General features: G+C 41.1%; 1 protein-coding gene and 1 pseudogene across 1 annotated transcript in view; both read right to left on the bottom strand.

Annotated features, from left to right (window-relative positions):
* The window catches only part of DNAH8 (dynein axonemal heavy chain 8), a 315,169-nt gene that overhangs the window by 238,429 nt on the left and 64,671 nt on the right, over positions 1-12,069 (bottom strand). Inside the window, exons 18-19 of the mRNA XM_065912223.1 lie at positions 6,198-6,345; positions 511-629 (exon numbers count right to left, since the gene is read on the bottom strand). Of these exons, the coding sequence (XP_065768295.1) occupies positions 511-629; positions 6,198-6,345 (267 nt within the window). The remainder of the gene's footprint in view (positions 1-510; positions 630-6,197; positions 6,346-12,069) is intronic.
* On the bottom strand, positions 882-3,435 carry LOC136151273 (deoxynucleotidyltransferase terminal-interacting protein 2 pseudogene; annotated as a pseudogene).

Raw genomic sequence — 12,069 nt, 5'->3', positions numbered from 1 at the left:
GTAATGTGAAACTCTGCCCACCTGGGGTTTCTCCTGCAGGGGAATCCACAGGATATCCACAGTGCTTATAAAAAATGCAGATCCCTGGACCCCAGGTGAATCAAAAGTCTTGTCTTGCAATATAGGTAACTCCATTAAAAACAGTAACTGAGAACAAAGTTCTCCGTTCTGAGTCAAATAGATTGGCACTATGGTCCCAGATGTGACATTTACTACATAAGAAAACAGGGTCAGTCACAATGGGGGCGATAACTATATAAACTGTAATTGACAGAATCACATTAAAAGCAGATGATATTGGGGAAAAACTGTAAGGACTGCTGTAGCTTGTCAGATTAGACAGCATAGGATAGAAAATTATATTTTCTGGATTTTGTTATAAATCCACACAGATTGGCTGCAGAACTGCCTGGGGGCGGGGTGGCGGGGAGGGAAACACCATTTGGGATTATCTGCAAGCCTATGAGTTATAATTCTGTGAAATTGCATGAGGTTGTTTCACAATAATACCTTCTTAAATTCATCTTCTTTATCATCTTTAACATCAGCCTCAGGCACAATATTAGCATCATAATCGGTGCTTTCACCATCTTCTCCCTCACTTCCAAAAACAACGTGCTTTCTCAGCTCTATAGAAAAGATAACATAAAAATAGAACATTAAATACTTAGCATTTGGTTTATTCTATAGGACCAAACCTTCTTAGGAAGCTCCTTTTAAAAATTCTTAATCGAAACATTAAAAATTTGTTCCTAGAGGAATCACCCTTGAATTCAATTTAAATCAAGTACTCTCTTCAAACACAGTTTTTTCTAGAATTAAGGAACATTTAAAGAGGGCTCTACATGTTAGCTTTTTTTTTTTTTTGGTTGAAGTATTTCAGTATTTCACTGAATAAGGTATTTTACATTTGTTAATAACTCTCTACTTTGTTCCAAGTTATTTATGTGACTTAAAAAAATACAGAAAGGGACTTCCCTGGTGGTCCAATGGTAAAGACTCCATGCTCCCACTGCAGAGGGTGCAGGTTTGGAACCTGGTCAGGCAACTAAGATTCTGTATAATTTTCAGTGCAGCCAAAAAAAAAAAAAAAGAAAAGACTGCAGTATCGATTTTGTGATTTGCTTGGTGAATCTTAGTTACGGAACTTCTTCTTTCAAAACTTCTTTCCTGCTCCTTTTTCGGCCTTTTCAGCCATTATCTCTGAGTACATCTTTCGGTTGTATCTTCTGAACTCAGAATCAGCCAGCAGTTCCTCCACAGTAAATCTCTTCCTTTGTTTCCTGGGAACTCGTGAATGGTAGAAGTCAGCAGGATTGTCAACAATGGTTCCAATCTGGAAGTACTTAGGGAAGCCATCTCTATCATTTCTCTTGTAAAATCTTTTTGGGTCTACGCTAGCTCTCATCTTCAGTGCTTTGAGATCATTTTTCAGTTTGTCTGTCAGTTCTGGTGCTTTCATACCAAACCATCCATCACCTGCCATTTTTTGTCGCTCTTGTCTGCATTCTTTCTGAAGTTTATATTTTGATTCACTATACGGTGGGTCACAGTAGTTTTTTTCAAATTCAGGAGTAATGACAGTTTTCTGCAGAAGCTCATCTTTCCTTTTCTCTTTTATCTGTGTTAGGGTTCTCTTGTTCAACTGTAGCTTGTCTGCATTGAAATTAATATACAAACCACCCAGCTCCTTAATATTCAGTCCAGGATCTATGCTGCTGCTCGTCAACTTCAGAAGTTTAGATTTTGTGTTACTTAGTAAGTTGTCTTCATCACTAAACTCGTTATCTTTATTTCTGCCATGGTCTGATAGTTCTTCTTCACTTTCTTCCTTTTCTTCTTCCTCCTCCTCCTCCTCAATGGCAACCTCACTTGCCTTGTCTTCTTCATCCAAGTAAAAATTTTTATCAGCACTCAATCCGGGAGTAGTGTCAATCACAAACAATGCATGACAGACTTTCTGAGTCGCCATTTAGGGACTCTTTGTTACCCTTATTTTCAACAAAAAACACAGTGTCCTCTTCATTCTCACTGTGTTCAGACTGCTGGCTTTCATCACTGCTGAGAACTAACAAAACAGAATCATCTTTATCCTGAGTTGTGTTGAACGCAACTTTACTTGCTTTGGTATCCCTCTCAATCCACCTCCTTTTCTTCGCTCATGTCTTCACTGACACCTATAACTGCGCACTCTTCTCCATCACTATCACTACCATCACCTGGTTCTGAACAGTCACTTGTTTTTATGGCATTCTTTCTCTCTTCATTCCATCTGTCCATTTCCACAACGGCAAAGGTTTGAGCTAACGATTTCATCACAGCCTCACAGTTCAGAGTTGAGGACTCTGATGTGGTTTTGTTACTTTCAGGGGTTGAATACCTTTGAGAAACTAACTGCAGAAGGCCAGTGTCCTGAAGTTCAGAAAGATTCTTCAACCGAGAGTTCTTCTCATTACCTTCTTTTCCCCCAACTATTATTTTTTTGGCTTCTTCATCTAAACTTTTACAATTCCGCTTTGACATTTCTTTGAGAGGTGAAATACTGTCCTGCTTTTCCTCTCTTATGCTAAAATTTTGGGTTTTTTTCACTGCTAGTTTTTTTTCTGAAATTCCAAAGAAGGAATCATCATCAGGATCATTATAAATTTCATTATTAGAGAAATTTGACTTCTTTATCTGAGAAAGTGATCTTGCTAGTAAACGGGAAGTTCGTCGGTTAACTGAATCCTCTAAATTCACAGGTGTATGTATGATTTCCTTCTCATTTTCTAGTACAATCTTCGTATCATTCTCCTCAGTTTGTGCCTGTAATTTCTTTTGCGTACTCCTTGTTGTTCTCCTAGTTGCAATTCCAGAAAATGAAGAAACGTCCAAGCATGATGACTCAGCATCAGAAATACCTTCCACATGGCATTCTTGCTTTGGCTCTCTTTGGGATTTAGCCTTACTTCTTCTGGTTGTTATTTCTGTGCCAGGCATAATTCTAGAAATACCTGAAACATGTGATTCTGCTTCAGAGACTTCTTCTTCAGTATGAGACTCACTTATCCGAGTTATTTTCAGCCTTTTCCTTACACTAGAAACTGGGGTGCCTGCAACTAAGATCTGTCTTCTCCTAGTTACTCTGAAAATAGGATCCTGGACCTCAGACACAGAAGAACAATTTGATTCTGCTTCAGAGATCTCACCCATCTGTCGAAGGTTTGTTCATTTCTGGTAATGAGCGTATAGTTCCACTCTTCCTGGTTTTAGGAGCTGGACTTCGTTCCGGAGTGGTCTGTGATTCAGCAGTATTTGGGTTATCAGGTTATCAGACCCCTTCCTGCCTTTTGGGTGCACCTGAAGTCTTGTGACAGCAGAATTCTTCTTCCGCGAGCTTTCAACTGACATGGCTTGGTTCCTGGCCCGAGGCCGCGCAGACCTAGTAACCACCATCTTCCAGGAATGCGGCTCCCGCTACATGTTAGCTTTCTAAAATACCTGCTTAAGTTTTGACTTTGCTATCCTAACAAGCTGATATGTTTGTGTTTTTAATACTTATGATGAAAACCACTTAAAGTAAGTGAAAAACCTCTAACAGGAAGAAGATATGCTGTGGATATTTAAGCTCTGAGGTTTTTTTGTTTTTTTAAAGCATACAAATTTATTTAATATAAATTTTACATGACATGAGAGATTTCAAAAGGAAATTAAGATCCAAAGACGTTAAACTTGCGGGATTCCACACTAGATTCTATAAAGAGTAGAAAATCATAGGGGAAAAGGTGACAGGACTACAGGTAGTAAAGTGTGGAGATTTAGCAAGGCCCATTTATTCTGATTCCTCTCAGCATCCTCCCATCTTTGAAAATAAAGATGCTCCTTTCCTCTCTGGATACATGGAAGCCTCTCAGATGAGAGGAGAAAATAGAGGTTGGAGATTCCTTCCCGTACCACCTGGAGTGGCTCAGATGGTAAAGAAACTGCCTGCAATGCAGGAGACCCAGGTTAGATCCCTGGGTCAAGAAGATTCCCTGGAGTAGGAAATGGCAACCCACTCCGTATTCTTGTCTGGAGAATCCCATGAACAGAGGAGACTGGTGGGCTACAGTCCATAGGGTCACAAAGGGATGGACACAACTGAGTGACTAACACTTTCACTTTCCTGTACCACCACCTCTCAAATTCCTTTAGCTTAAAATATTCAATATGCACAGTAGCACACTTGAGGGTGGTATGCCCTGAGCCCTAACATTTCTCTCCTAACTTACCCGTTTTCCCTTCTTTCATTTCCTCTCCGTTAAAAACTCTTTCTATAATATGCCATGCCGATACTAGAGAGGGGGTTCTGTAAACTTCTACTCCCCCCTCAGTCTTCTCCGCCTTCCCTGCACCCCACCTAATGAATCTAAAGACTTGTTAATTTGATTAGCATACTGAGGCTACTTTTCCAACAACTTTGCTTCATAGGTGGGATAAGCCCCTGTGTTTCCCCAAAAAAGCAAAGCTTTCTTCCAATAGTTTCAAATTCATCCCTTGCAAAAACTTCTCATGTTTAGGAACTTTGGTACAGAATCATCTTGCAAGTGGATCATAACTGGCTATAATTTATTAAAGAAACACATTTAACATTTCTACCAGTAAGTGAACATGGAAAAATATGGACAACTTTTAACTAAAAATAATGGTTTGTCTGATCTCTGGGTTGGGAAGATCCCCTGATGAAGGGAATAGCAATCCACCCCAGTATTCTTGCCTGGAGAAGTCCATGGACAGAGAAGCCTGGCAGGCTAGTTTGTGGGGTCGCAAAGAGTCAGACACAACTGAGCCACTAACACTTTCACACACACACAATGGTTTTCCCCTTCAAATTAAAACTACAAATTATTTATATTTATTACCTAAACTCCCCTCAGTAAATATATTATTTTCAGCACTTCTTACAGGTCTTATACATTTAGGAAAGCAAAATGTATTTTATATATTAAACAATTTGTTCACTGAATTAAATTGAAGTTTTTTACTTAACGAAAATGTCCATTTTCACCTACTTTTCCCCTTGTTACTGGAAAGGGATATTTGCCTGCACATGGCTTGCTCCTCCACTGTCCACCTGTCCTTAACTTACAGTTCCTAACTTTCCATTGACTAGGTCTCAAAAAACAGCTGAGTTATGCAGGCACAGCACAAACCCATTAATTAATTCCTATTGTGTGGGCCCTCTCTATATTCACAAGAACATTTTGGAATAGAAGAGCCTGAAAAGTATATTACAGAGATAATTTTTAAAGCCTTGTTTTAATAAATAAAAGAGAAGTAAGTCATTTATAAACTTGAGTTTTAGCTAAGACCACTCATATGTGTGTGTGTATGCGCATTCAATCGTGTCCAACTGTTTGCAAGCTCATGGACTGTAGCCTGCCAGCCTCCTCTGTCCATGGGATGTTCCAGCCAAAAATACTGGCGTGGGTTGCCATTTCCTCCTCGAGGGGATCTTCCCAACCTAGGGATTGAATCCACGTCTCTGGCATCTCCTGCGTTAGCAGGCGGATTCTTAACCACTGTAAGCTCAGAGTTTCTCATCCTCAGCTCTACTGACTACTTTCTTTGTTGCTGGGGGCTGTCCTATGCAATGGAGGATGTTCAGCAGCGTCTCTGCCCTCTACTCAGATGGCTGTCAAGCAGTGTGACAACCAGCGTGCTGGAATGAATACATAAAAAAGAAAAAGTTAACACAGCGGGCCAGAGACTGCTATCCGTGTTAAGGTCTGCTTGCAAGGTTGGTCCTTAACAGGTGTCTGGGAATTTGGATTTGGGGCTTCCCAGGGAGCTCAGTGGTACAGAATCTACCTGCCAATGCAGGAGACATAGGTTGATCCCTGAGTAGGGAAGATCCCCTGGAGAAGGAAATGGCAACCCGCTCCCATATTCTTGCCTGTGAAAACCCATGTGCAGAGGAGCCTGGAGGGCTACCGTCCCTGGGGTGGCAAAAGAGTGGGACACGACTTATCAACTAAACAACAACGACAACCTGGATGTCAGAGAGGTGCCCACCATTCCCTAACTCATACAAAGGGCTCGCTGTGCCCACACTGTGCAAACTGCATGGTTTATACTGAACCCCTGTCCTTCCCAGAGTCTGGAATTTCGGTACACGCTAAGCACAGAGGGCCTTCTTGACAGCATATCTGCAGCACTTGAGATTCAAACATTTTAACCAGTTGCGTTACCTGGTAAGTGTCTTGCTCCTTTCCCACTGTACTTAACTTCATAAATGGTCTCAAATATTGATATAAGTTCTTTGACAGCTTCTTCCACATGCTTACTTTTGTGGTTTAGAACCTCAGCCCATTCTTTTGTGTATGTCTATTAAATAAAGAAATGACTATTAATTTCCAGGTACTTAAAACTACTGTGAAGTTTCTTAATACGACTTTAATTTGTCAAACTGTAATTAATGCTATTTGAAAATACCTAGAGATAGTGGCCAGTGGCATAACGATTCAGACTCCAAACTGTCAACAGCTAAAAGCAGCCTGAGAAACCTGCTAAGTCTCAAGCAAGGAAAAGGAGGGAGGAGAAAGAATAAAAATCCAAAGTTGTTTTGTTTTGGTTTTTTGGCCATGCCATGAAGTGTACAGGATCTTAGTTCCCTGATCAGGAATGGAACCTGTGCCCCTGCAGTGGAAGCATGGAGTCTTAACCACTGGACTGCCAGTGGTTTTTTACCTTACCTGATTCAATCACTCATAGAGATCTACATTTACATTCATATGAATAAAAAGAAAGAAGCCTGAAGACATAACAGAGAGAAAGATGTCACAAGTTGAAAGTGAGAAATGGTTTTAAAAAACGACAATCCAAAGTGTTGTTTTGAGATTCAAATGAGAAGATTTTTAACTGAGCATTGCGTTGTATGCCAGGCATCAATTTAAGAGCTTTATGTGCATGAACTCATTTAATTAAACGACAACCTCTTGGGATAGGTAATATTATTGTCCCCATTTTCACAGATGAGAAAACTGAGTCTCTGAAAGAATTAAAAACTTTGCCCAAGGTCACACAGTGGGTGGTAAGAATAGGGGTTTGAAACCAGCTTTGTGTGATTCTAAAAGTTTGTGCTTTTTGCTTTTTTGAATGTTTCTAATAACAAATACTTTAGGAAGAAATTGAGAACTAGTTAAATCCAGAAAACTGGCTTATAAAATTAAACAAGCCTTTTGACATACACTGTCCATGCATTTTAGAAAAGAGAAAAGTAAATCGTAGCAGCCAACTTGGCCCTTTAAAATCAGTTTTGCGAAGGAGTCCAAGCCTATCTATGCAAATTCTCTCCAGACAAGCTTTGGGAGATCCCATAGTCTCCCTGCACAGCTCTCAGGTGTTCCTCCTTTGGCTGCTAGATTGAGAGAGAGAGACTTCTAAGCTTGTCCCCCAGATTTATACCACCTCACCTGTATTTGAAACCATCTTTATCTTTTCTCAATCTCAGGGGAAATGACGTTCCTCCTCTTACCGAAAGACAGTCTCCCTTCCCTCCTATCCCCACTAACTCTTCAGACCTCATTCCACCATTCATTCACTCCATTCTTTCTAATTTATTCAACATACTATTAAACTTTGGAATGCAATGGCGGCTGAGAACCACTTCAGTCCAGCAGGGAAAACAAGTATTAAGCAAGTGAACACAATTCCAGCTGGTCACAGAAGAAGGGACACACCTGTTTATATACACACATCCTCTACTTGCTAAGAAGACACAGGAGACAGGTTCGATCCCTGGGTAGAGAGGATCCCCCGGAGGAGGAAATGAAAACCCATTCCAGTATACTTACCTGAAAAGTCCCATGAACAGAGGAGCCTGGTGGGCTACAGTCCATGGGGTTGCAAGGGAGTCGGACACGACTGAACACACACACACGAGTGCACAAGGAAGGAACCAGACTACTAGTTAAACAAGACAGATTAGACACATTTTTATTTTGGTACTCCCCTGAAAACCTCTACAAAATAACACAAAGTCATCTTTTATGTCAAAAGAACATGCTCACAAGAATAAATAGGAGGAGGCCATAGAAATTACTCTGTATGTTTTCAATACCATATAATAATGAAATTAATGGTATGTGCCAATTGGTGTTAGTACAAATGAATATCCACTTGCAAAATAATAAAACTGGATCCTTAAACCATACACAAAAACTAACTCAAAATGAAGCATTGATCTAAATGTGACAGCGAAAACCATAAAACTCTCAAAAGAAAACATAAGCGCGTATCTTCATGATCTTGGATAAGACAAAGTTTTCTTTGATATTTGACACCAAAGCAGAGCAGCAACAACAGAAACAGATGAAATGGACATCATCAAAATTTAAAACTTTGTGGCTTCAAAGGATACCAGCAAGAAAGTGAAAAGACAACCCACAGAATGGGAGAAAAATTTTGCAATCTGATAAGGGACAAGTATCCAGAACATACAAATAACTATTACAACTAAAAAAAAAAAAAAAGATAACCCAATTTTACAACGAACAAAGGATGTGAGTCTAATACCACTTCATACCTACTAAGAAGGCGATAATAAAAAAGATGGATAATAAGTGTTGGTAAGGGTGTAGAAAACCTGGAACCCTCACATACTGCTGGTGGGACTGTAAAATAATGCAGCCAGTCTGGAAAAGTCTGACTGTTCTTCAAAAGGTTGAACATGTACTTAACACATAATCCAACAATTCCACTCCTAAATATATGCCCAAGAGAAATGAAAATATGTCCCTGCAAAAACTTGTACATTTATGTTCATAGCAGCATTATTCATAAAGGCCAAAAAGTGAGAATCCAAATGTCCATCAACTGATCAATGGATAACGAAAATATGGTCTACCCACACAACGCACTATGATTCAGCAGTAAAAATAAATATAGTACTGATACACAGGACAATATGAATGAACACTGAGCTAAGTCAAAAAAGCCAGTCACAATATACCACATACCATATGATTCCTTTTGTAAGAAATGTCTACAGTAGGCAAATCTATGGAGACAGAAAACAAGTCCTGGGCTACTAGTCCTGGGCTAGTGGTGGCCCAGGACATGACTGAGTGACTTCATGTTCACTTTTCGCTTTCATGCATTGGAGAAGGAAATGGCAACCCACTCCAGTGTTCTTGCCTGAAGAATCCCAGGGACGGGGGAGCCTGATGGGCTGCCATCTATGGGGTTGCACAGAGTCAGACACGACTGAAATGACTTAGCAGCAGCAGCAGGGCTGGGAGGGTTGACAGAAAATTATAATGACTGCTAATGAGTATGTGGTTTCTTTGGGGGAGATGAACTGTTCTAAAATTGATTGTGGTGACAGTTGCACAATTCTGTCAATATGTTAAAACCACTGAATTATACGAGGTTTTTTTTTTCTCTTTTGGCTGCGCCACATAGCTTACCAGCTCTTAGTTCCCCAACCAGGGATCAAACCCATGCTTCCTGCAGTGGGAAGCAGAGAGTCCTAACCACAGGATCGCCAGGCAGTTCCCAAATTGTACACTTTAAATGGGTGAATTATATTACAATAAATTTTTCAAAGACAATAGCTAGTGCCAGAAATAACTGGAAGCAGGAATTGAGGGGACTGGAGCAGGGAAGAGAGAAATGAGAGTGAAGGCAGCTTGAGTGAGCATTTGCATAAGTTTAGTTGTGAGATGTGAGAGCAATTTTGTTTGGGGCAAGAAAAGGGGAAGAATATATTCGACCACTAGGGGGCGGGGTCCCCTAGAGAGGACAAAGCTGAAGATCTAGAAGAAGGAAGACTAGTGGAGGTAGGCTGCCAAGAACAAGAAGGCGTGGACTCCAGAGCCCACGAGTAGCACCTCAATTATGAAAAGAGGTGAGAAGTTTCTCCACAGAACCAGAAGGAAGGAAGAGTTGGATGCAGAAGTCAGCAATGCACCAAGAGCTCTGCGACTGTGTGGACTATATACATGACTTCAGTTTCGGAAACTACAAATAATCCCTGCAACTCTGTGAAGTCCAGCTTGGGAGACAGTCCAGGTGAAGGTTATTCCCCGTTTGCCTCCTCAACCCATTCCTAGCTCTTCTCTGTTCTGCTCTGTGCAGAGGGAAACTGCCTCCTGGGGCTCCCTGATTCTCTGACTTCCAGTTGGGTTTGACCCAGTGGGACGCACCAACAGAAAATAGGAGCGCAGGAGAGGAGGGTACCTCCCACTCCCTCCTTGGCAGAGGAGGGTAGGGCTGCATCTCTGGTAGAGGCTGTCTCTTCACAAATTCAGCTCCTACGGGATGAGCCCCTTCACGTGGTTCCAGTTCTCACTGGACTCTGAAAACACTCTTTCCTCCTTTGGCGCCTTGAGCCCCAGAAGTGCTGATGACTTTCACCCTTCAGACTCCTGGAGTGTCTCACCTTGCTGGGCTCTGCACCAATACCATCCCAAACACAATAATCCAGCCCCATCCTAGTTCCTGAGCCCTGATCAAAGAACTCACATTTGATTCTTGTTATGAATTAGGTCACCTCAGATAACCATGACAGCTCATACTGCTAAGAAAGCCAGAAGTAAGAATCTTAGATGTACACATTCCATTGCAAAGAAATTTCCTGTCTCACTTGGCAACCAATGGCACAGCTATCCTCTTTAACAAGTGGCAAAATAATGCCATGAGATAACAGACCACAAAAACGGCCTCCATATGATGTCACTACCAGTTTGGTAGTGCCCAGCTTTGTGAGATGCCTCACAAAGCAAGGCATCTTTTCCTGATAAAGACCATATCGCTTCATGAGAACAGCTAGTCCTTGAAGATTAATAAGACCATTCTCACAGCTGAGTGGAACAGACTGCAGTACCAAGGAGCATGCCAGGGATGAAATGAAAGGCAGTCAAACTGATTTTGTGAGTGGCTTTCTATTTTTAAAAATTGAGATATAATTCATATAACACAAACTGACCCTTGTAAAGTGCACAGTTTATTGATTTTTAGTATATTCACAAAGCAGGGAAGCCATCACTGGCATCTGATTCCAGAACATTTTCATCATCCCCAAAAGAGTCCCCCTATATCCATTAGCAGTCACTCCCCACCACTCTGGCAACCACTAATCTACTTTCTGTCTCTATCGAGCTAGGTTGATTTTGCGGATAGAATTTTAATACCCTTTCATCTATTTCCCTGTGTTCTCCTATCTTAACTTGAATCATAATATTGCCCTGATTTCTGATTCCATTTGTGTATCTATCAATATACAGATATGTTGATCAGGGTCCAGCAAGGAAATATATGCCACTCCAGCTATTTTAACAGACAGAATGAGAGAATTTAATATTTAAAAAATTGGTTAAGCAACTATTAAAGGATTAAAAGGGCAAAAAAGAACACAGAGGTCACACAGAGAAACTGCAGGAAGCAGCTCCCATCCCCGGGCATGGGGGAGCCCAGGGAGGAGGGTGAAGTTATTGGAACCTGGTACCGGGAGGTTGGGAGATGCTCAGCTAGCACTGCTGCCTCAGAAACTCAGAGAGGGGCCTGTTGATGTTGGTGTATCTGAGAGACACATGAGGCTGATTCTGGAAAGGCCGGAAAAAGCTAGGGCCTGGGGCTAACAACCACTGCCAGGATAATAGTGTCAGCAACAGAAGGCAATACAAGAAAGAGGAAGCCTATTTTCTCTTCCAGCCTCCTTCTATTACCTATATGGCAAGCCTAAAAGGCAGCCAGCTGGCCAAGGATAAATGTAATTTGCAGAGTCCCAGCCCCAACATCATAGAGTAGAAGGACTAACTGGAGGCTAACAGAAGATAGCTTTTAAATAATTAATAAAATCTGTCCTATAACCACATCCTTATCTTAGATTTCCCAAGATAAAGAATACTTGCCATTACTGCAAATAAGCCCTGGTTCCCAACACGGTCTGAAACTACTGGTTAGTGCAAAATAACCTCGCATCCCCCCAGATTAACACTATGTATGGCATGTTTCCGAAACTGATTTCTCTCCAAAGTGTTATCCAATGTGCTTTGTCATTACAAATCTTATTCTGTCTTCACTGTAATGGTCTACCTTAGTGATAGG

Source organism: Muntiacus reevesi, chromosome 20, assembly GCF_963930625.1.
Source record: "Muntiacus reevesi chromosome 20, mMunRee1.1, whole genome shotgun sequence".
In the NCBI taxonomy this organism is placed as follows: Eukaryota; Metazoa; Chordata; class Mammalia; order Artiodactyla; family Cervidae; genus Muntiacus; species Muntiacus reevesi.
Note: the sequence above shows the minus strand (reverse complement) of the source record. Positions and strands in the feature narration are given on the sequence as shown.